The sequence below is a fragment of the Tenrec ecaudatus genome, chromosome 17 (genome assembly GCF_050624435.1).
Source record: "Tenrec ecaudatus isolate mTenEca1 chromosome 17, mTenEca1.hap1, whole genome shotgun sequence".
NCBI classification, from domain to species: domain Eukaryota; kingdom Metazoa; phylum Chordata; class Mammalia; order Afrosoricida; family Tenrecidae; genus Tenrec; species Tenrec ecaudatus.
In genome coordinates, this window is record NC_134546.1 from 23,734,953 (window position 1) to 23,760,848 (window position 25,896).

A 25,896-nucleotide genomic window follows, 5' to 3' on the forward strand; every position below is an offset into this window, starting at 1 on the left:
TGGTCATAACCTTGGAAGAGCTTTGGGGCCAGTTCTACTCTATCACCAGTGGCATTGGGACCAACATAAATACAAATAACAATTGGAGGGCGAAGGGAGAGGGAGAGGGAGGAAAGCGGTTGTTTGTTTTGTTAAAACATGATTATCGCAGGCCGGGTCATACTTACCAGGATCTTGACTCCCGAAGACGGCCAGCAAATGACTCCTTTCAGTCACTAGGACTCTGGACAGAGTTGACGCCGAGCAAAGGGACCCTCAAGGTCAGTCCACATCTCTGCGGATGCCCAGGAGCTCCCGGCTACGTAGACGGAGCCCTGGCTCACACTGGCACATGCACACTCCACATATGTGATCACAGGAAACACATTTTCTTCTCAACACTGGAAATGGAGAAATCGCCTTCTTGCTACACTGTCTTTGCACAAACTGCCAAGGGCTTGTGTCACTGCAGAAGGTCTTCCGTCGAAAACCGTATTGTGACATGAACCTCTCCAGCACAGAGATCTAAGCGTCTCCCGAAATAAAAATCTACATTCTGGATTTCCAATGGAAATGACAGCAGTGTTTCCCAATTGGTGGAATGGGCTGCTCTGATTTTTAAATTTTTTAATGAAACATGTCGAGGTGAAAAAAATTGTGAAAAATATCACCTTCCTCAGAATGCTTTGCCAGTTTCACACAAGAACTTGCCTTCCCCCTCCCCTTGCTTGGCAAGACGCCCCACAAAAAAAGTATACTACTTCTGCTTTAAGGCTGTTCAGGGCTCTCGCCTTACAGACTGAGCCTGCTTCAGTTGCAGGTGAAAGCACAGATTCAAATCTGTCTGAATAAAGCTTTACTGTTTCCATCTCTGTTTCAGTGAGTGGTCTGGGTGAGGGTCTCGCTCGCTAACACAGACCAAAAAAAAATTCCTGTGATCACAAAATACTATAACCATGTTTATCACAGAGGGGCAGGGTCATGAGTGAGTGAAGCTTGCTTCTTTTATCTATATAGTCCAACGTCTTTGTGACAAACGTCTACTGTTTGTGGTAGCAAATGATGTCAAATAGGATAAAACGGGAAAAGTTACAAATAACGGCAAAATAAAATTATATCCGTAGTCATTCAAGCGCATCCTCCACGTGGCCTCACGGGCTTCCTTTGTGCGTGGACCTGCCATCCGGTGTTTTCAAGGGAATCCGAATAGAGATCTGGCTACGTTCTAGTTCTGTCCTCTGCCTTTTAACTCTTCTTCCAAGTTCTCCGCCTTCCTAGGCTCCTCGGAGTGTGCGCTTGAGAGCCGGTGAGTACATTCCAGTGCGGCGGCCCCATGCGAGAGAGCAGAACCGCTGCCGCTGAGGTTGCCTAGGTTGGGAGCAGATCCCAGGACTTTTCTCCTGCAGAGCTACTGGGGAATGCAAACTGTAGAGCAAACGGCAGGCCTCTCCCAGTGTCATCCTTGGGAGTCTAGCATAACAGAAAAAGCAAGGACCTATAATGTAAAAATGGTTGCAAAACGTTCGTAATACACTAATAATCTGTGCTTACCCAGTGTCCTTCCAACCCCTACCATTCATATATAAAGAATCATAAATGACAGAGAGATTTTTGAGCTAATTTAACTTTTCACATCGAGCAAACACTAACTTCCAAAAAAAATTTACACCAATCAGCTGCAAAAGTGTACTTAACATCGCAGGGTGCTCTTTATTTCTATAGATTCTTTCTTTATGGTTTTGATTATAAAAACAACAGAATCAGTTTCATCACGTTTAAGCAGGAATATATCAAAGATACCAGACTGATCCTATATATACCACTTTCCGTGATCTGTCTATAGGAAGACCACGCCGTCTTCACGTTTTAGCTTTATGCTGAGCCTTGAAGTCAGGCGGTGTGAATGGATTATCTCCAGAGGATAATCCACCCCTTGCCCGTGTGGCAGTTGACATTTCCTGGATCGTGACCGAGTCACTCCGATCTCTGCCTCCATCTTCACAATGCCCAATCCACTGGGGGTATTTAATCTCTGTGTGCCTCTCTTTTATAAGAATATTTTTATGGTATTCAGAGCCTACTTGCATAATCTAGATACATACCTTTCGATATCCTTAACTTTCTTCCTCTTTTGCCATTTAAGGTATGATTTAAAGGTTCTGGAGATAAGGAAGTGAAAACATCTTTGGAAGAGTAGGTTTTCAGAGTGTCACAGTCCACCCTGAGGTCTCCAAGGATTCACATCCATTCCACATTCCAAAGACAAGCCACCCCATTCCCAATATCATGAATACCATATCCTATTAAAGAATCTAATCAATTATAAATTCTCATCTAAATTGTATCAACTAAAAAGTGCTAAATCTTATCATTGAAATCACCTAAATCAGATACTCTCCTAAATCAGAGACTCTGAGTCTGACCCATCCTGAGACAAAATTATTTTCCCTCTGTGCATTTGTAAACAAGATAGTTTTCCAAACCTTCCAGACTACAGTGGTGAGACAGGCATGTGGTGGTTGTTGTTAGGTGTCATTGAATCAGTTCTGATCTATAGAGGCATTATGCACAACAGAATAAAACACTGCCCGATCCTGCACCATCCCCACAATGGTTCTTTGGGCCCATTATTGCACCCACTATGTGAATCCATCTCCTTAAAGTCTTCCTCTTTTCGCTGCCCCTCTGCTTTACCAAGCATGATGTCCTTCTCCAGAGACTGGTTTCTTCTGACAACACGTCCAACGTATGTAAGACATAGCCCCGCCATTCTTGCCTCTAGGGAGCATTCTAGACTTTGCTTCCAGAATAAATGTGTTTGTCCTTTGGGTAGTCCATGATACTTTCAGTATTTTTTTTGCCAGCACTTCCAATATTCTTCTCCAACACCACAATTTAAGTCCATTCATTCTTCTTTGGTCCTCCTTATTCAATATCCAACTTTCACGCATATGAGGCAATGGAAAATGCCATGGTTTGGGTCAGGTGTACCTTAGTCTTCAAAGTAATACCCTTGCTTTTCAATACCCTCAAGAGACTTCTGCAGCAGACATACACAATGCAGCGACGAGTCTTTTGACCTCTCGACTGCTGCTTCCAGGAGCACTGATTGTGGTGCCAAGCAAGGCAACATCCTTGATAATTTAACCCTTTTCTCCATTTATCATGATGTTACATATTGGTTCAGTTGTGAGGATTTTGGTCTTCCTTACATTGAGTTGTAATCCATGCTGAAGGCTGCAATCTTTGACCTTCATCAGCAATATCAGTGCCTCACTTTCAGCAAGCAAAATTGTGTCATTTACATGTGGAAGGCTCTTAATAAGCCTTCCTCCAATCCTGAAACCACATTCATCTTCATACAATCCAGCTTCTCTGATCATTTGCTCAGCATACAATTGAATATGCATGGTGGGAGGGTGCAGCCCTGACACATTTATTTCCTGATTTCAAATCATGCATTACTCCCTTGATTGGTTCCCACAAGTGCTTCTTGATCCAGGTATAGGTTCTGAATGAGCACATGAAGTGTTCTGGAATTCCCATTCTTCCCAAGGCTATACATAGTTTGTTATGATCCATACAATCAAAGGCCTTTGCATAGTCAATAAATCACAAGTAAACAACTTTCTGGTATTCTCTGTTTTCAGCCAAGCTCCATCTGGCATCCTTTGTTCTCACATACTCTTCTAAATTCAACCTGAACCTCTGGCAGTTCCTGCCAATCTACTGCAGCAATTGATGTTGGTTATCTTGAGCTACATTTTATTTTCATGTGATATCAATTATATTATTCTGTAACTGAGCATTTGGGGGGGGGGCCCTTTCTTTGGGGATCTCTTCCAGTCAGTTGGCCAATGAAACTATCTTCCAAATTTCCTGGCATAGATAAGTGAGGACTTCCGGTGCTTCATTAGCTTGTGGAAATATTTCAACTGGTATTAAGTCAATCCCTGGAGTCTTGTTTTTGGCTAGTTCTTTCAGTGAAGCTTCAACTTCTTCTTTCAATACCATTAGGTCTTGGTCACATGTCACCTTCTGACATAGTTGAATGTCAAGTAGTTCTTCTTGGTCCAGTGACTGTGGATTCTTTCCATCTTCTTTGAATGCTTCCTGCATCCTTCAATATTTTTCCCACGGAAACTTTAAAGATCGCAGCCCAACGTTTGAATTTTTCTTTCTTTTCTTTGTGACATTTCCACGTGTCTTTATTCATCCCTCAAAACAAAAAAGCGCCATCTGCCCGCCCCCCTTTTTTCTTTATTTCTTTCAGTTTAAGATATGCTGAGTGCATTCTACCCCATTTTCCCCCTAACTCTAGGGGTGGGCACATTTTTTCTTTCAGATTACAATTTAGATTTTTATTAATTATTTTATTGGGGGCTCTTATAGCTCTTATAACAATCCATACATTAATTGTATCAAGCAAACCTGTACATACGTTGCATTCGTCATTTTAAAACATTTTCTTTCCATTTGAGCCCTTAGTATCAGCTCCTCTTTCCCCCTCCTCACTCCACTCTTCCACCCTTATGACCCCTTGATAAATTATTTTCATGTCTTACACTGCCTACTGACTCCCTTCACTCACATTTCTGTTGTTCATTCCCCTGATCATTGTGACCAGTTCCCCCTTTCTCCCCCTTCTTCCCCCACCTTTCCTCTACCCTCATTGTATCACTACTCCCATTACTGTCCTGAGGGTTTAACTGTCCTGGATTCTGTGTGTGGAGAGCTCTTATCTGTACCAGTGTACATGCTCTAGTCTAGCCTGATTTGTAAGGTAGAACTGGGTTCATGATGGGGGGTGGGTGGGGCGGGAAGTATTAAAGAACTAGAGAAATATATGGTTTGTCAATGCTATACTGCACCCTAGTTGGCTCGTCTCTTCCTCGTGACCCTTCTGTGAGGGAATGTCCAATTGTCTACAGATGGGCTTTGGGTCTCTACTCTGACCCCCTTCATTTTCATCGATATGATTGTTCTGGGGCTTCTGATATCTGATCCCATTGATACCTCGTGATCGCACAGGCTGGTATACTTCTTCCATGTGGGCTTTGTTGCTTCCCTGCTAGATGGCCGCTTGTTTACCTTCAGCCTTTAAGACCCTAGATGCGGTATTTTCTAATAGCTGGGTATCATCAGCTTTCTTCACCACATTTGCTAATGAACCCATTTTGTCTTCAGCGATCGGGTCAGGAAGGGGGCACATTTCATTACAGTATTTTACTTTATCTTCTTGAGTTGCCTTTTGAAACTTTCTGGTCAGCTCCTTTTCCTCATCATTTCTTTCACTTGCCTTAGCTGCTCTGCAATTGAGAGCAAGCTTCAGAGTCCCTTTTGGCATCTTTTCTTTCTTTCCTGTCTCTTAGATATCCCTTATGAATGATGCTCTTGATGTCCTCCTACAGCTCATCAGATCTTCTTTCATTAGAGTTCCATGCAGCAAATAATTTCTTGAGATGTTCTCAAAATTCAGGTAAGATAGGCTCAAGGCTCTAGATAAGACTCAAGGCTATAATGACTCTAATGGACTTGTTTTAATTTTCTTCAGCTTCAACGTCAACTTACGTGTTAGTCCGGGTTGACTAGAGAAACAACTTCACAGACACTCATATGTGTATAAGAAAGAGCTTTATATACAAGAACAATTGAATATTGAGAAAACATCTTAGCCCAGTCCAGCTCAGTCCATAAGTCCAAAATTAGCCCTTAGATCTGATACCACTCTATAGAGTCCTCTTCAGACTCACGAAACACATGCAATGACGTTGAATGTAGCAAGATCACAGACCAGTGTGTGGAAAGTTCTGTGGATCCAGTGGCATTGTAAGCATCTCAGTGGTGGCAGGGGTCTCCACGTGGTTCCTCCAGCTCCAAGGTTCTGGCTGCCATCAGCCTAGCTCCATGTGGCTTGTCAATAGGAATGCCTTTCAGGGAGTGAGTATGTGTCCTGCCTCCAGCAAGCTATTTATCCACTTAGTGCCTTAAAATGAGGTCATCAAGCTGTAACCTGATTGACAGGTTAAACTCCACCCCTTCGCAAATTGACACCAGGTTATGTAATTACCAGCTTACCTATGAGCAATTGATAGTCTATTCCACAGACAATCACTGGCCTTTTTTTTCATGCTGATGTAGAGTTTCTCCATCATCTCTTCCCACAGATACAGTCAGTGTCTGTGTGTTCCTTTTGGAGAAGTTCATGTATGTAGTCACCTTTTGTGTTGTTAAAAAAGGTATTTACTATGAACAAGTAATTAGATTTTCAAAATTCTATCATACAATTTCCAGCTTCATTTCTATTAATAAGACCATATTTTCTAACTACTGTTTCTTCCCCTTTTGTTTCCAACTGTTGTATTCCAGTCGCCAGTGATTACTAATGCATCTCTACTTGATCAATTTCTGACTAAACACCTTGATAGACTTCTTCAGTTTCTTTATCGTGAGTTTTTGTGGTTGGTGCATACATTTGAATAATGGTTGTACTGATTAGATTTCCTTGAAAACAGATAGATAGCCCCCAATAAAATGATTCTTTTTAAAAAAAGAAAGCAGATAGATATAATCCTGTCACCAACATCATTGTCCTTCAAGATAGATCTTGAAATATCCTTTTGACAATGACTACAACTCCATTCCTCTGGATTATGTCATTCCCAGCATAGGAAACCATATGATTTCCCTACTCCAGGTGGCCAGGACAGTCATCTCAGCTCACTAATGTCTAGGATATCAATCTGTATGCATTCCATTTCATTTGAGGCAACTTCTAATTTTCCAGATGAACACTTCATAATTCCAAATTCTGATGATTAATAGATTTGTGCAGGTTTTCCCTCTCACAAAGAGTTGTACCCAATCAGCCAATGAAGATCCTCAATGCTCCATTCCCAAAGCCTCTACTCCATTCATGTTACCATGGTCAACCCTGCTTTGAGAAAGCAGCGCCCCTACAGTTTCATTCTGAGTGTCTTCCAAGCGAAGGGACCCACCTTCTTACACCATCTCGGACAATGTTCCGCTTCCATTCATTAGGCCTTCAGGAGCTGACAAAATTTCCAAGCTATGTGTGAGGTTTTCAGGGGCTACTTCGCCTTAAGTGGGTAGCTAATTCCTTCTACATAGAATGTGCTAACCATTGGAAGCTCTACCAAAACCTGTTCCCTTAGAGTGACCCTGCTGACATCTGAAACACAAGTGACATGTCTTCTATCATCATAGCAACACACAACCCATCACGGTACAACAGTATGACAAGCTGACAGAAAAGAGGGGGAACAACTGTCAGACAAGCAGTGAAACAACGATTACATACATCAACGTTACAAAAAGGAGGAATAATATAATCAGCCGAATTCTACAGCCAGCCGGACACATTCATTTAGGTCTGAAGGCCTGAGAAGAATGCTGTGTGGCTTGAGCGTTTGTCCTCTGGGACTAAGGTTCTGCCTTCAGAAGCGTGCTTTTTCTTCTTAAAAGATAACATCTATTTTCAGCTGCTTAGTTTTATTAGCCTTTAGCATTTGGGGATTCTGAGCATTGACTTTCCTTTTGTCTAGTATCTATCCATTTTGGTACCAACTGTCAGTTTTTCTGCTGAAATAACTTTCTCAAAAATCTTGTGGAATTCCTTTGTATCTCACAGGGAGCCTCACCTTGTCATCTCTATTCTAGATTTCTTCCAGCAGGATTAAATTGATCTCTGTATCATATATCTAACCCTTTCAGCAAAAAGTTGTCCACTTACACCCTAGACATGCCTTCTTTTTTTTTTTTTTACTTTCAATACACAGTTTATTTATTTATTTATCTGTGGAAAAAACTGGGAAATTCTAACTGTGTTAAATTATTAACTGTGCCCTGAAAACTCAAGAAACAAAGCCCATTTAATTTCCCTATACAAAGAATCTCCATAAAAGTTTGTTCTAGCTCTAAGTGTTTATTATTTTACTTAGTGGTTGGCTAAACTGGAGAGCCTTGATAAAAGGATTTCTACTTGGGTGTAGCTAATTGTATCTACTTACACTGGTCACGTGATTTATTTGAGTATTTCAGTTCTCAGGTGTTAAGGTTGATAGTTCCATTGTGTGGTCTCCAACTCAAAGGAACTGTGTGTATAACAAAGAAACGCTGTCAGAAGCTCATGAACATCTCCTTAGTTATTGATATATTTTATTCTATTGTTTGATTTTTTTTTTTAGTCCACTGAGTCCATGTCTATGGTGTGGGTACATCTGATTGAGGAGTTCCCTCATTTGCATTACCCTTATGCTTTACCCATGATGTCCTTTTCCAGAAATTGCTCTTTCCTGATGGTCTGTCCAAAGTAAGCAAGCCTCTCCATCCTCGTACTATGCCCACTACTCAGGAACACCCTGGTCCTTTTTCCTTTCCTTTTAAAAAACTTTTAATTGTGAATTGGATGAAAAAAATTTTCATCTACGTACCGAGAGCCACATGAAGGTTGACCATGATAGTGGGACAGGAGGAAAGGAAAAGGAAATAGAGGAAAAACTATGAGGCAAAAGACATTTATAGAGGTATAAACATAGGCATGTATGTATGTAAACATATACCAATAGGATATAGGTCTATGTACATATATATAGGTTAAGTATTAAGGTAACAGATGGACATTGGGCCTCCACTCAGTTCCTCCCTCAATGCAAGAACACTCTGTTCTCATAACCAGGCATTCTGTGAGACTCACCTTTCCAACACTATTGCTGAAGATAAAATGGGTGCATCAGCAAATGTGGTGAAGAAAGCTTATAGTGCCTGGATATCAAAAGATATAGCATCTGGGGTCTTCAAGACTTAAAGTTAAACAATTGGTCATGTAGCAGGGAAGCAACAAAGCCCATGTGGACGAAGTACACCAACCTGTAAAATCACAAAGTGTCGATGAGATCAGGTATCAGTCATCAGAAGGTCCAAAACAAATAACCATTTTGATATGAACGAGGAGGTCTGAATGAAAACCCAGTTGTCTGTAGACAATTGAACATCCCCTCACAGAGGATCAAAAGGAAGGAAAGAGCCAGCCAGGGTGCAGTGTAGCACCAATGAAACACACAACATTTCTTTAGTTCTTTAATGCTTCCTCCCCTCCACTATCATGACCCCAATTCTATCTTACAAATCTGGGTAGATCAACCATGTACACTGGTACAAGTAAGAGCTCTCCATACATAGAATCCAGGACAGATAAACCCCAGATAAACTCTCCATACATAGAATCCAGGACAGATAAACCCCAGGACCAATAACAAGAATATTAATACCATGAGCGTAGTGGGAAGGTGGGGCGGAGAAGGGAGAGAAAGGGGGAACCGATTGCAATGATCAACATACAACACCTCCCCACCACCACCAACCAGGGGAACAAACAACAGAAATGTGGGTGAATGGAGACAACAGACAGTGTAAATATTAAAATTAAAATAATTTAAAAATTATCAAGCATTCACGTGGGTGGGAGAGGAGAGGAGCGAGGGGAAAAAAGAGCAGCTAATGTCAAGGGCTTAAGTAAAAATGTTCTGGAAGTGATGATGGTGACATATGTACAAATGTGCTTGATACAGTTGATGTGTGCATTGTTATAAGAGCTGTAAAAGCCCCCAATAAAATGATGTATTAGAATAAGAATAGAGTTTTAAAGGTTTTACGTCTTAGAGCATGCTTCCAAGCGGAATCTTCAGGTTTTAGTATCACTGCTATACAGATGTGGTTAGGTACCATCAAGGTGGCTCTGGCTCATAGAGACTCTACGTACCACACACTGCTTGGTCCTGTGCCATCCTCACACGCATTGCTGTGCTTGAGGCCATGGTTGTAGCCAGGATGTCCATCTGTCTCATGGAAGGTCTTCTTTCCCTAGCCCCCCCGACCCTCTATGTTGTCAAGGCCCTGCTGATAACATGTCCCAAGGATGTGAGATGCAGCCTCACCCCCCTTGCTTCCCAGGCACCTTCTGGCTGTACCTCTTCTGAGAGAGACTTGTTTATTCTTCGGGAAGCCCACCAGACATCCAACACTCTTTGCCAATACTATAATGCCAAAGCATTCAGTTCTTCAGACTTCTTTATTCACTGTCCAACTGTCACATGCATAAGAGGTGAATGGAAAGACCAGGACTTGGGTCAGGTGCGCCTTAGTCCTCAAAATAGTATTGTTGCTCTTTGACACGTTACAGATGTCTTTTGCAACAGATTTTCCCAATGCAAAAATTTTCCTTTTACATATATATATATATATATATATATATATATATATATATATTCCTTTTTCGACGGCTGCTTCTGTGGGCATTGAATGTAGATCCAAGTAAAATGAAATACTCGATAACATCAATCTTGTCTCCATTTGTAATGATGGTGCTTATTGGCTGAGTTGTGAGGCTTTGTGTTTCTGTTAGATTGAGTTGCAATTCACACTGAAGGCTGAAATCTGTGATCTTCATCAGTAAATGCTCCAAGTCCTCTTCCTTTCAGCAGGTAAGGCTTCCTCCAAACCTGCTGCCACATCCATCTTCATGTAGTTCATCTTTTCAGATTATTTGCCCAGCATAGAGAATGAATACTTCTCGTGAAAGGACTACAGTGCAGTGAATTGTTTAACATGGCTATTCTAGGCATAACCTTTGCTATTCCCACCAAATGACCTTTTTTCCTGCCGGGTGTTTATAAGAAGATAGGGGAATGGATTGATGGGATTACATAATTCAGGTGTGAGTGATTGTCAGCAGCATTGATTGTGAGTACCAGCCTTCTGGGTATAAAAGGAGCCATCTGCGCAACAAGAAGGGGAGGGGTTTCAGTATCAGCGAGAGAGGTAGAGCTAGAGCCGAACATATCATTTGGACCCCAAGATTTCTGACCAGGGACTCTCCTTGATCCAGGAAGCAGCTTCGACATCCCAGGAGTGGCAAAGGAGCTGCAGCAGAACAGCATGAAGCTGAGTAAGTAAAGCTGAGTGGTTTGGGGCAGGAGACCGGCTTGTGAAGTGGCGCGACTTTGGGCAATTGTTTGGCAGAGCTGGGTTTGCCGACCCATGTTGCTGGAGTGCTTTAGGATTAAGGCTTATGGTGGAGTGGAGTGACCTTTGAGCATTGGTTAGCAGCCCTCAAAGAGCTTTATAACATGGCATGAGCAGGCAGAGGCCGAGCTAAATGCTGAGGGTCAGGGAGAGGCCTCTTGGCCGCCTCTTGGTCTATGCTTCTTGGTTTGATGACAATGAGTTTAGATTTGCATTTTATCGCTCATACATTAAAATGAAGTAGAGTTTTAAATGTTACAGAAAAATACATGGATCCACTGGAAAATGCTAATATTGTAAAAACAGTAGACGTGAAATAATAAATTAGGTATAGAGAAGAATTATAAGAATTTATACTCTTTTTTAAAAGAATTTATACTCTTAACAGTCATTACTTCTCTATGTAATATAATATATTCTGTTTCAGTAGAAACAGTATGTATTGATTTTAAAATAAGAAAACTATAAACATTTAAAACAAAATCACAGATTTCCAGATAAACTCGAAGGAGTTTCAAAGAATATCATAGTTAAAGTCACAAAGCTTGAGTTGACTTGCCCTCTTAAACAATATTTGACATCAAAGTCAGATTAGCAAATTAAATACAGCCTTGAACCACTCCTGTAAGGTCAACAAACCCACTGTTTGAAGAAGAAGACGAGACATAAATTCCTGAAACATGATTCCAGAAATAAGAATCATAATCTGAAAATATCCTGACTTCAGTGCCCCAAAGCCTGGAGTGGAGAAATGGATGTCTAAAATGCGTTAGAATTGTCCTCTCATTGACAGTATGCAGACACAGCAGCTAAGAAATTATATCAGACGCTGTTCCCTTTACTCTTGTTCTAAGTACTGCAAGTTGACACCTGAGTTGTGTGAAGCAGCCTGGCATAGACTGTAGGTATCCCTCCAAAGTAGGTGTCAACAGGCTGGCCATGAGTTCCATCATTGTGTGGTTGTCCTCCATGCTGTGACCTCTAGTACATCCTGATGGCTGTGTGTTAATGAGGCAGGATTGGGTTATGTTAGTGAAGATTACAATAGTCAGTTATGTTAATGAGGCAGGATTGGGGGTGGGATGCAATCCCTTTGCTTGGTCACAGCCCTGATCCATATAAGAACATCCTGCCTCATTTTGCATCTTATAAGAAATGAAAGGGAAAAAAAAAAAAGAAATGAAAGGAGAGAGAATGAGCAGAGTGGGCAGAGCCTCAAAACTACCCAGAGCAGAGTGTCGCTTTCTGACAGGGGGTTCCTCTTAGACCCCAGGCAAGATGCAGGCCAAGTTGTTAGGTAGCTAGAGACAGGGGTTGTCCCTCCCATGCCTGTACAGGTCCCCTAGAGGAGGTATGGAAGGGAATCAGGTGAGCATTAGCCACCCATGAAGACCCCCGACTGGGCATGCTCAGATTCACCCTACACATTAAAATTAACTCAAAATAGATCAAAGAGCTAAACACAACAGAGAAGGCTATAAACTCTGAAAGGAAAATATAGGCACACATCTTTGTGACCTTGCGTTAGACACTGTTTTCTTAAACATGATACCAAACGCACAAGCACTCAAAGAAAAAAAATGAAAAATGAACATTAAAAATGTTACAGCCTTAAAGGTTGCGATAGTTAGTTTATTGTGCCAGCCTGACAGATAAACACAAGTGGGATTAATTGAAGGGCGGAGAGATAAATGGTCAGTGAGCCTTGCCTTTCTTGTCTCTCGTTCTTTCATCGGACCAGTGTGCAGCTGCCTTGCTTGTTCTGTGCCTCAATTTAAAAGGTACACTACCTGTGGGATGCCTAGCTGGTGGACTGTGTCGCTGTAAGTTGAGGTCCCTTTAAGCCCACACGATTGGAATGTACATCCCTGGAGCTGGGGACTGACGGTTGGTGACCTGGCTGACAGTTGGTGACCTACCATGATGTTTGCTGCCTGTGCTGGGATAGCCTAGCTCTCTCTACAGAGGACTAACTGGTAGCCCTCAAGACTTGAAGGACTGCCAGTGTCTCATAACTCTCTCAGGGGAGTGAGTTGCACTGAGCCATTTGTACTGCTTTATAATTTAACTGTTCATTTCTAGTATTATATATCTATCTATCTGTATATAATTTAACAGTTCATTTCTTGTGTTATCTATATCTCTATATCTACATCTATCTATCTATCTATCTATCTATCTATATATATGCAACCTGGTTTTGTCTCTCTAGAGAACCCTGTCTAACACAAAAGTCATGTTCAATCAAATGTGGAAAAGTCTGAAAGATGGCAAAAAAGTATTTGCAGGTCACCTATCTGTAAGGGACTTGTATCCAGAATATGTAAAGAACATGTAAAACTCAACAATAAACTAACAACTTTAACAATAGAAAATATATAAGTAGGTATTTCTCTAGTGAAGATGGCCAATAAGCACATGAAATATATATGCATAGGTTATCTGGGTTGAAGTCTTATCATTGTAAGATTCACTAAGAATAAAAACCAAACAAAAAAAAGAATAAAAACCAAAGTCCTTACACTGGCTTGAGGACATGGTGGAGTGATCTCTGACTCTTCTAGCCATAGTATTTGTAACTCCCACGAAATGACTGGGTGAGGCCACGCAAATAAGGTGTGTAAAACTGTAATGAGAGCATTGGTTATTTTTGCCATCCCACTAACTATAAAATGACCCATCTCCAGAAGCAGGAATGGGGAATCTTATGACATCAAGGAGGAGCTAGGAGCGTCCTTTGAACATCAAGATCCTCAGTCTAGAGGACCAGGTGGCTGTTAGCCAGAGACAGTGGCAGAAATACAAGGGCAACACTACTGAGAACTAGGAGCGTGAGACAGAGCAGGACCATGGGCTTCCCAACCCCTGGAGCTGGTAAAGCAGAGTACCTTTGGGCAGGAGGCTTCTTAGCAGACTGGGTTGCCTTCCCACCCTCAGTCTGAGGAACTATGGCAATGTGCCTTTGGCCAGAGGATTAAGGCACTAAATGAGTCTTCTAACACGTCCTTAGCAGGGGAGGTGCCAAGGGGCCACGTGGCTGAAAAGTTGAGGCTTAGAAAGAGATGCCCCTGTGGGCACAGCCGAAAAGAGGTGCTCTTCTTTGTTTTGCTTTAAAGCAGTTTTATTGGCTCATAATCCATATATCATACAATTCAATTGTTCAATCAAATCAGGAAGAGTTGGACAATCACTATCAAAATCCATTTTAGAACATTTTCTTCTTTCTTATATTCATTGTTATTTTTAAAAATAATTTTATTGGGGGCTTTTACAGCTCTTATCACAATCCATCCATCCATCCACTGTGTCAAGCACGTTCATATGGTATTCATTGTTTTGGCACCTCCAATTCCCCATGCCATGCCCCTGAGAAAACATTACTCAGTTTCTGTCTCTATAGCTTTACCTATCCTGGATTTTATATACAGAAAAACATACCAAAACAACAACAATAACAAAGTGAAACAGAAAAACACCTCAATAGAAAAGAAAGTAGAAAATAATTGAAATATTTTTTTATTTTAAATTTTTTTTCTTTCTTTTTTTATTAGGGGCTCATACAACTCTTATCACAATCCATACATATACATACATCAATTGTATAAAGCACATATTTTTAATATTAAAATGGGACAAAGACAGATCAAATGATACAGTTTTAAATTTTAACCTAACTACATGTGTTAGTCTGGGCTGACTAGAGAAACAAATTCATAGACACTTATGTGTGTATAAGAAAGAGCTTTGTATACAAGAGCAGTTGAATATTGAGAAAACATCCCAGCCCAGTCCTAATCAATCCATAAGTCCAATATGATCCCATATGTCTGATACCAATCTATAAAATCCTCTTCAGACTCATGAAACACATGGAATGATACCGAATGCAGGAAGATCACAGGCCAGTGGGTGGAAAGTCTTGTGGATCCAGTGGTGGTAGAGGCAATTCAGCACCAGCAGGGGCCTCCACATGGTTCCTCTGGCTCCAGAGCTCTAGAGTAGCTCCCTGTGTCTTGTCAACAGAGATGTCTCACAGGGAGTGTGTGTCCCACCTCCACCGAGCTATTTATCTCCTTAGCGCTCCAAATGAGGTCCTCAAACTGCAACCTGATCGACAGGCTAAACTCCACCCCTTCACTCTTAATCTTCTCAAATTGACAACAGATTATCTAACTCCCACACTGCATCTTCAAGGATTCCCTTCACAGTTTGCTCTGCATGATAACAAGGCTATTCACGGCCTTGGTCGATGGTCTGAGGGGATTCATCAGAGGCTTAATCCACACATATTTCCCCTATCTTGTGGGGTAAGGAATTTATTCTAGGAACCAGATCTTACACAATTGCAAGAAGGACTGAAGAAGTAAATGTATAGAAGGGGTAGTTAGAGAACCAGAGGGAAAGTAACCAACCAATCTGAGAGGTCCAGCACATCTGCCTGCTGAAGTGAGACAGAAGAGAAACTACTGCCTCTGTAGAGCCACAGTCTGTCAGTCCAGTAGGGTTTGCCCTCGGGTACAGAGCACAGGGGTGTTAGGACAAACTGAAGCCTGCTGGCTACTCTTGTGTCGGACCATCACTATGTCTACCTCAGCTCAGCAGTTCTCGACCTGTGGGTTGCAACCCCTTTGGGGGTTGAACGACCCTTTTATAGGGGTCACCCGATTCATAACAGCACAATGACAGTGATGAAGTAGCATAGAAAATAATGTTATGGTTGGGGGGAGGTCCCCACCACATGAGGACCTGAATGAAAGGGTCGCAGCATGAGGGAGGTGGAGAACCACTGGCCGAAGTTGATCCCCAGCGTGTAATGGTGACTGTTTCACTTCTACCTTCCACATTTTGTGCCCGTTCTCTTCCGTTGTTGTTTATTTGAAACTAGCCTGTGAATCACAAAAGAAGGTGTTTAAAACTATGGCCTTTCTCTCTGATTATATATATATATATATATATATATATATATATATATATATATATATATATATATATAATTGATTTTTATTATCTTTTCCTTTTTACTTGTGGAATATAGCACACAAAGAAAACCACACTATATGTATTTGTGAAGCTCAGCTCATTACAACAATGGCAGTGTGCCATAAGTCTCCTGGGTGTGTGGTTCTTTCTTCTCCTCTTCGTCCTCCGTTTTCTTGTCCCACCACTCTCCCTGTCCCTTCCCTCTCCCCTTCCACCTCCGCCCTGGCCTCATTGTAGTCTCCAAAGTCTTCATCTTTGATGTGAAAATCGTGTTCTGTTCTTTATCATAAGGGAGTCATACAATCTTTATGAGATTGACTCAGTCTGCTGAGGATAAAGCCCTCCCATTTTGCCCACGTCATGAGATGCCTGACAGATTTGTCATTGCTTTTTGAGGGTGGACACTATTCCATTGTTGTAAATACCAGAGTTTCTTTAGTCACTCCTCCTCCACAGACAGTTTTTAAAAATTATTTCCACCTTTTTTGCTCTTACAGAAATTGCTGTGATAAACATGAGTGTGTATATGTCTCTATCCAGGACCTTCTAATGTGATCTTTTCAGAGTAGTTGATAGTGGGAGCCAGATACCATCTAGTTCTCTGGTCTCAGGGTTAGAGTTTGGTGTTTTCGTGGTCCATTAGTCGTTGGGTTAGTTGTTCCCATGCGTTTCTGGATTTTCATCACACTTTTTTCTTTGAATGGAGAGACCAGTACCTCATCTAGACAGGCTTTTATGGCTGCATTCTTTACACACCAAAGTAGGATTTAGAACATTGTGTTTGTGAACTGCACGATGCCAACTGACCTTGGTGTCCCCCAAGACTGTGGTCCTGATTCCCCAAACTCAACTATGTGTTCTTTCAAGGTGTTGGAGGTAGACCTAACACATTTTAATAGCTTTGCCCCCTGTATACGCCATCATATTCATGGATATATCTTGCAGCAAAAGTAAATGTATATGAACAAGTAGCTCTATCAAACCTACGTAACTTCATGGGCATACGTCCTTCATCCCTCCCTCACCTGTTCAGCCTGCACACCCATGCAGGTACTTACTCCCAGGCCCTCTCTATTGCAGGGTTGTGTGTCTAATACTGTTTGCTCCTGTTGCTTTGAACTCTTGAACCTCCTAGTGTCTTCCCCTGCCTTCATTTTTTCCTTACCCCCCCTTGCTGTACATTGCCTTCTGCTTCCTCCAGGTTAAAACTCATTGTCCTCTAACCCATGTCTTCTCCCATCCTTCTCCTCCCACCTCTAGTAACCATCAAAGAATGCTTCTTTTAGTGTGAGAGCCTTTTCTGGACTTTATAACAGTAGCTCATACAATACTTGTCCTTTTGTGATTGACTAATTTCACTCAACATAATGGCCTCCTGGTTCATCTGTGCTATGTTTCACAGGTTCATTGTGATTCTTTATCATTGCATTGTATTCCATTATATATATGTATTAAAGTTTGTTTAGCCATTATTCCACTGCTGGATATTGAGGTTGTTTTCATCTTTCTGCTATTGTGAGTAGAGCTGTAATGATGATGGGCATGCATGTATAGTCTCATATCATGGCTCTCATTTATCTAGTATATAGACCAAGTGGAGGGATGGCTAGGTCATACGTATTCCTAATTAGAACCATCCTATTTAAATTTGAAACTCCCTATTTCCTTTGCAGATATGCCCTCCTCACATTGTCCTTTCCACGTAGGCATTCCTGAGAGCTTCATTCATATATATATATATATATATATATATATATATATATATATATATATATATAAAAGTTTATATTTAGCATTAGCTAGCTGGGCTCACTTTTGTTGGCAACATCTAAAACGTCATAGTCAGGAGCCAGTCGAACATATGACTTCTCACCATAAGGCCTGATCAAGGTGTTGACCTTGGCTACATCAATGTCTTAGAGCTTCTTCACAGCCTGTTTGATCTGGTGTTTGTTGGCCTTGACATCTACAATGAACACAAGTGTGTTGTTTTCTTCAGTCTTCTTCATGGCAGACTCTGTGATCAAGGGAAACTTGATTATGGCATGATGGTCCAGCTTATTTCTCCTGGGGGCACTCTTCTGAGGGTATTTGGGCTGCCTTCTTAGTCTCAAGGTCTTGGGTCACTGGAAGGTGGGTGACGTGCGGATCTTGTGTGTGTGTGTGTGTGTGTGTGTGTGTGTGTGTGTGTGTGTGTGTGTGTGGCTATGGATGCCTTTCAGCATGGCCTTCTTGGCTTTTAAAGCCTTTGCTTTGGCTTCCATTTGGGGAGGGGCAGAAGCTTCCTTCTTCTCCTTCGGGGCCATCTTTGTGAAAAAGGCGAGCTTCATTCTGAACACAGTCCTCTCATTCACTGCTGTGCACTCTCATCCGTACTCCTAAGTACCATTAGTAACCAGGAACTTTTGCTCATTCATCTATACCTCTAGTTCAGAGCACCGCCTTGAACACATTGTTGCTTTAATGCTCTGAACTGTTTAAGACATCATTGAAAAAGAGGTAGGCCCTTAACATGATGGATTGACAACATCCATCCTGGCTGCAATAATGGGCTCAAACGTAAGAACAGTTATGAAGCTGTCATAGGACTGTTCTGTTGTCTCTGGGGTCCCTATGAATCAAAACTGACTCCACAACCCCTAACAGTAAGAACTATAACAGACACACCATAATTGCTTAATTTTAATGAACAGATTTTTTTCACCGTTTAACCAAAACCGAAACACTATACTCACTGCCAGCAAATTAATTATGACTCATAGCAACCTGAATAGTGTTTCCAAGACTGAATGTTGATGGAAGTAGATAGCCTCATCTTTCTCCAGAAAAATGGTTCATGGGTCTGAACTGCTGACCTTTTCATTTGCCGCCCAATGGTTAACTCACCATGCCACTACAGAAACTAGAAATCCCAATCTAGAGCATTATCTCTAGGAAAAGATATTCTCTCCTTCTCTTGGCTCTGGCGCAAGATCTTTTTCTCTCTTCAGCTTCTCACTCTCACTTCTATGTTGATCCTCATGTGTCATGGAATCTATCTTTTTCGGTCTGTATTTCCTTGCTTTTGTACCTAAAACAGAGGCTTTCTGAGTTGGGATTGACTGGAGGGCAATAAATCTTGGCTGGTACCTACTATGTTCTCATATCTCAAAGGTGGCTGCTTTCTTCCGTGACTTTATTAATATCATAAAGAAAATTCTACTGACAAATAGGGTTACACCCACAGGTAGTGGGGCTAGGATTTGTTATATGTATCTTGAGTGTGTGGATTCAGTTCGATCCATAAAGTACATTTTCTGTTATAGTAAAAAACCAAACTCACTGCTATCAAGTAAATTGACTCATAGTGACTGACCCTATAAGGCAGTGTAGAACTGCCCCCTTGTGGGTTTCTGAAAATGTCTTTTTTTTCCAGCACATTAAAAAAAATCATTTTATTAGGGGCTCATTAAGCTCTTATCATAATACATACATACATCAATGTGTAAAGCACATTTGTATATTCATTGCCTCCATCAGTAAATGTAAGTCTTTAGAATAGCAGGACCCTTCTTTGGTACCTCAGAGCAGCTGGTGGTTTCAAACTGCTGACCTTCTGATTAGCAGCCCAACTCATAACCCATGACACCACTTTATAATAAACAGAATGTGTGCTGAGGAGCCCTACAGGAGAGGTTGTATGTTGTCTCAGACTGAAGCTGGGCCAAAGTTTAGGGACTTGGGAGAAGAAGGTAATCTTAACCAAAGTTTAATGAACAAACACTTTGCTTCTGATTGCTTAGTGGGATAGGCAATTTAATTATTCCTTCATTATGTAAGGAAAGGGAACCTGCAAAGGCTCTGGATTATTTGCAATAAGCATTTTTTCCAAAGACGAAGGGTGGGGGTTTCTTTAACCATCACTATTTTCAGGTATCACTAGGTTCCTGTAAAATCCTACACTCTCATAGCAAGCAATGTTTAAAATGATCAATTGTTCACCTGTCTATGCAGTCTTGCCTGTAGCCATTTTTACCAACAAACCTAGGCGTCAAGTAATCAGAATGAGGTCTGGTTGCCTATCCTCACAAAAATGGTATCTGGAATATCATGACCCAGGTTGCCAGTCCCTTTTCCCTCTTTGTCTGCAAGTTTTTATTTATCTTTTAAGTCCCAATTTGTTACCTCCTCTGAGAAAAACTTCCAGATATTCCCTTTTACAAGGGCCATGCCTTCTTTTGTTCTGTTATGTATCGTTTAAAGTCTGTCTTGTAATATACCTCTAAGCCCTCTCTCCAAATTAAAAGTCATATTTATGTAGCATGAATATTACATTTATTTATCTAAACATTCAAATGTTACGTGGGTTTGTAAACAAAGGCCCCATTAGCAGGATATTCTAGCACCTTCCCGATTCTGTTACTAGCTTGCCATCTCTCTGGCTTCAGCTGCTGTTCTCAAAGAAATGTGTCAACCATCCCCTTAGAGAAGGGTCTCGGGGAGGAGATGAGCCAGGGTGCAGTGTAGCACCGATGAAACATACAACTTTCCTCTAGTTCTTCAACGCTTCCTCAAGAGTCGCTATGAGTCAGCATTGAACATGGCAGTGTTTGTTTTTTCGTTAAGGCAGCAGAATCCTGGGATCCTAAACTGGGGTTGGTACCTGGCACCCACCTGGTTCTAAAATGCTTTAACCCACCCAGCTCACAAAACATGGAGGAGACAAGATAAAGAAAAGCAGGAAGAAGCGGGACTTGAAGGGAACAAAAACAAGCAACACGAAGAAGCCACGAATTGGAAGTAAATTTCCTGTCCGGGGGAACGCTTCCGGAAGCAACACTGGGAAGAGCCAATCAGAAGCGCTCGCTGGGAACCAATGGCAGCGCGCATTACAAAGAGCCAATCGGAGCGCTGTTGTCACTGTTATGGTGCTGTCAGGACGCCGGCGTCGTGGTGCTTGGGCGGCCGCCACCGAGGGGATTTAGTGGGGCGGCTTCGAGGGCAGCCCGGCGGCCCGCTGCGCTCGTCTCCGGCCGCGCGCCCCGGTGTCCGCGCCCGGTTCGCGGGCCGCACGGTCGGGCGGGCGTGCCGCTTGGCACGGCGGCCGCCCCGGGGCCTGGGCCCAGCCGCAGCCTCCTCCCCCGCGGTGGGTGAAGCCGGACGGCGAGATGCAGCCGCAGCCGCCGCCGCCGCCAGGCCCTCCCCCGGCGTACTCCCCGACGAACGGCGACTTCACCTTCGTGTCCTCGGCCGACGCGGAAGGTGAGCACGGGTGGCCAGGCGGACGGGCAGGGGGCTTTGGGCACGCCGCCCCGCCCCCCGCGCCTCTGGGCCTTGGGTAGGGCGCGCCCGAGCTTCCTGTGGGCTGGTGCCGGCGTGGCCCGTCCAGGCGGCTCCGCCGGCCTCTCGGTGGACCTCCGGAACCCCGAGGTTTTCTTTCTGGAATGACGTGCAGAGAGTCGGGAACGAGATCGTTCAAATGACCAGGCTAGGCGGCCGCATGAAAACACGGGAGGAGCGCTGTTGATTTATCCATAGCTAACTTTTCTCTCGTGTTTTTTATTCTTGATTGGGGTTAGAGTCGGCGCTTCCAATACCAACTTCCTTCAGCACGTTTGGGTGTTCTATTGAATTTGGGGTCTTCACCTCGATCCCCATGGCCTGCTTATCTCATAACGTTTGACCTCATTACGCGGAGAAGGGGTCCTAGGTACATATTCCGAACGTCTCTTCAGTCCAGCGTGTTGCTCCAGCGGCGTCTGCTGATTTCCTTGTCTTGTTTGGCAGAAGCAACTAGGTTGGGCAGATTTTTCTGCACCGCAGCGTGTTTTCCACGCTTCCTCCCTTCTTGACCACCCCACTTCCTTGCCATCTGAATCTTTCCGTGAATCTTTTCAATTTTTTGCTTTTATTAAGATTGTTCACCAGTTACCCGACAGGGAACAGATCGACTGGCAGGTAGAAAAAAAAGTCAGTTATATTTCACTCTTGAAATGTCAGTCTAGAGAAGAATCTAAAATTTAAATTTCCCTCAGAATTTTGATTTTCCAGTTATCACTTGTCTCCCGTTTTCTTTTCTGTAGTTTGATAATTTAAAAAACTATCAAAGGAAACATAGCTGATAGATAGTATTTTAAAATAACGATTATTTGGTGAAATATGGCAACAAAATATTTCAGTTTACTTTCATTTACATTTAGCAGTAACGTTGTGTTAGGGAGGCCAAGGTTATTTCATGAAATTAAACAAGAAAGTCTAAAGCCAAGTATCAGAACTTGGTATTTGTTTATATTCATGTGTATAGCTCTATTTTTTCTTCATATACTTATTCTCCCAAGAATTGCTTTTTAAAAATCATTTTATTAGTGGCTCATACAACTCATCATACATACATCAGTTGTGTAAAGCACATTTGTATATTCATTGCCCTCGTCGTCCTCAAAACATTTGCTCTCTACTTAAGCCCCTAGCATCAGCTCCTCATTTTCCCCCTCCCTGCCCACTCCCCCAAGAATTACCTTTCTTAAGGTAATTTAAATACCTTAGAAAAAAATCCGACATAACTAGTTTACCCAATGACTCTATATACTAAACTAAGAAACTTGGTAAATTCATGACGTTTATTCCAACTCCATATTTTACTTAGTACATGCAATAATAATAGCCTGTTGTACATAACTTTGTGTACTTTAAATTTATAGGGTAAGTTAACCTTGTGACCTGTTCAACCTTTAGAAACCTAATGAGCTTCATTATTCCTGAATTTTATAAAAAAATTGTACCTTGGAGAAGTTATGTATTTGCACCTGAGGTATATGGAGCCAGGAGCTGATTTGTCTCTTCAAGGTTCTTTCCAGTAAACTGTGATGCACCTTTCCTATATATTTTTTCTTATATTTTTATAAATGTGGATAGTGTATCTGTAGTACAAGGGCTTTAAAGGAAAATTTCCACAAACTTTTTGAAACCTCTTCATGTAATGGGTTTGCACCCAGCATTACCAGTTACTGTCTGTGTGGTCTTGGGCAAGTTGCTTATCCTTTCTGGACCTCCCTGCGCAAAATGGGGATCATACCCAAGTGTCGAACTGCTGTGCAAATATAAAGCTCTTAGTACTGTTGTTGGCCACGTTACCATGCTGGCAGCGCTGCTGCTGCTGGGGTTTCAGTAATAACCCTAACCCTGGTTTTCCCTCCTTGTTCTCTGCTACGAACATTTGACTTTTTGGGCCAGTTCTTTTCTCTGCTCCCTAAACATATTAGGCACATTCTTGCTTCTTCCCTTTTCATTTCTGTTTTTGCGACCATTAGTGTTTTTGACTCATATTTTCAGTATATACCCTAAATTAGAGAAGTTTAGGGACCAGAAGAAATCTTGTCTCCAGGTCTATGTGTGTGTATCCTGCCCTTATAGAGTTTTCTTCTTTAAGGGACCATTAACACTGAGCTTACATGCTCCTCCTTCCTTGTGTGAACCTTGCTAAACTGTCCCTCAGAAACAAAAGCTTTCTCAAAGTTTTCTAGATCCCAAGCATCTACCACAGAAACCAGAATAAAAATGTGAAATATTTATTGAAGGAAGAAAATGATGGTTGCTTGTTGGGGTGGGGTGGGGAGATCACATATAGCAGTGACTGAGGTGAAGCTACAAGATTTAGTGCAGTTAGATGTGTAGCTAAGGAGCCCTAATGGCACATTGGTTAAGTGCTCATCTGTCATCCAGAAAAGATCAGCAGTTCAAACCCATTACCTTTGTGAGGAAAAAAAAAAAATCTAGTGATCTGCTCCCATCAAGATTATAGTCTAGGAAACGTTCTGGGGGAATATGATCTGTCACCAGGTTGCTAAGTGGGAATCGATTTGCCAGTAGATGTATAACTTAAAAAATGAACTGCATTTAGAGCCAGGAAACTTCAGTTAGAGTCCTGATGCTTATAGTAGCTACAGACATCCATTTTTGTCATCTTACAATGAAGTGCATACTAATAAGAATATTGTGAAACTTATTTAAGATACTATGCTCTAAAGTTGGGTCCATAAATACAAGGAACATGAGCAATATGTGAATGAAGCATTAAATGAGTTGAGAATATACTTAATGGTAAGCCCTCAACTAAAAACAATCAGTTCTTATGCTGTGGGTCTGCACAGTACTTACTCCCATGAAGGGATCACTAAAGATAGGGTGCCTAGTTGTGGGAAAGAAAATTGTGGGGTATTAAAAGTGTGTCTTAAAACAAGCAACCATATAAGTGAAGTGTCAGTTAAATCCACATTGAAGAAGCACATCAACCTGTGTGATCCAAGGATTGTAAATAATAAAGTCCAAGGTCAAAAATGGGAGATGTATTGGAGCTTAAATTCAGAGCACCTAGCTTACTGAAGGCTGTGGAAGACCATGAAAACCCCAAATCCATTTGCAGAGACCCCAAGGGGGTTAAGCCTCTGTTGAATTCCCTCAGACCCCAGGGGTGTGAAAAGCAATGAATTAGTGCAGATATACTTAGGTTAAAATTTAACATCATTTCATTATTTCCCTTTTGATCCATTTTTAATTTGTCCTAGTTTTTATTATTTTCTACTTTTATTTTGAATTGAGGTTTCTCAGTGTTTTATTTTGCTATTGCTAGAAGCTTTTGTATGATTTTCTTTATATGAAATCCAGGGGGAATAAAGCTAGCAGAGACAGAAACTATATTAATAGTTTCTTAGGGTTGTGACTGGACAGGCAGGGAAGGGAGCTAATCACAATGCATATAAAAATAAAGAAATTGTTCGTTAATTGGTGGTAGCGATGATTTTTTAAAATATATTAAGTCCATTGAATTGTATGATAAATTATGTCAATAATACCGGTTTTAAAAAACAGCATATTAGACACCCCAAAAATTGAGAATAAAAGGGAAATTTATTCAAAATTATTGTGCAAAACTACATTCAAGAGCTGTAATGAAATGCAGGTGTGCTTATATCATCATAGGGAAATTGTGGAAATCATTAAGGCAGTTCTTTGATTTTGCTTTGTATCAGACAAAATAAGCAATTTCTCTGTCAGAGGTTCAAACCACCAACATGTGCACTTAGTAACGCAATCAGCCTTAGTCTACATTTTAACAAGATCCTCTAGTGATTCATATGCACTTCAAACCTTCAGAATCACTGGTTTGGATTGTTTTGAAAGATCAGAAGAGGAAAATAGTTCTGTCTGGAAGATCAACAAAATTTAGCCATGGTGATATTCTGCCAAATTTTGAAGTATAGATAATTTGACTAGTGTATAAAGGGGGAAATATTTATGCGCGATGGGGCTGCATATTGAGAAGGAAGCCCCTATCATTCAGTGTAATAGGAAATTTCTACTAGATTATATGAAATTTCTATTAGTGTATATAGTGAACACTGTAAAACATGCAAGGGGGTTACCTCTCCCTCCCCCAAAAAATACGGACGAAAACTCTGCTATAGTATACATTTTTCACACTAGGTAAGCATCAAGCAACTTGCTCTGAGTTAGTGTACCCAGTGGCGTCGTGTAGGATCTATAATCACGGTGAATTTTTTTGGTAAAAGTTTCACTTGAACCTCATTTTTGTGGTGGCCTATTTAAGAGAACAGCATGCTGCTGTGAAATTTTGTTACCTGCTTGGGGAAAATGCTGCAGAAGTTGTGATGTTGAACACAGTTTACAGGGGATAGTGCTGTGGGAAAAACTCAAGTGTGTGACTGGTTTTCTCATTTCAAAAAAGGTGTAATGTCCATTGGTGACAAATCTCATTCTGGATGCCCGTCAACTTCATGTTGACAAAATCCATGCACTTGTGCTTGAAGATCGTTGACGACCCATTGAAGAGATGGGGAAGTTATCTGGACTATCTTGGAGATTGCTTCAGTGAATGCTAATGGAAGATTGGTAAAT

At 41.6% G+C, this 25,896-nt stretch overlaps 1 protein-coding gene and 1 pseudogene across 1 annotated transcript in view; one reads left to right on the forward strand and one right to left on the reverse strand.

Moving 5' to 3' along the window:
- Nucleotides 1-17,801: 17,801 nt before the first annotated feature.
- Nucleotides 17,802-18,311, reverse strand: LOC142431044 (large ribosomal subunit protein uL23-like; annotated as a pseudogene).
- Nucleotides 18,312-20,908: 2,597 nt separating this feature from the next.
- Nucleotides 20,909-25,896, forward strand: part of YIPF4 (Yip1 domain family member 4) — a 28,271-nt gene continuing 23,283 nt past the window's right edge. Inside the window, exon 1 of the mRNA XM_075536094.1 lies at nucleotides 20,909-21,243. Coding sequence (XP_075392209.1) covers nucleotides 21,150-21,243 — 94 coding nt within the window. The 5' untranslated portion in view covers nucleotides 20,909-21,149. The remainder of the gene's footprint in view (nucleotides 21,244-25,896) is intronic.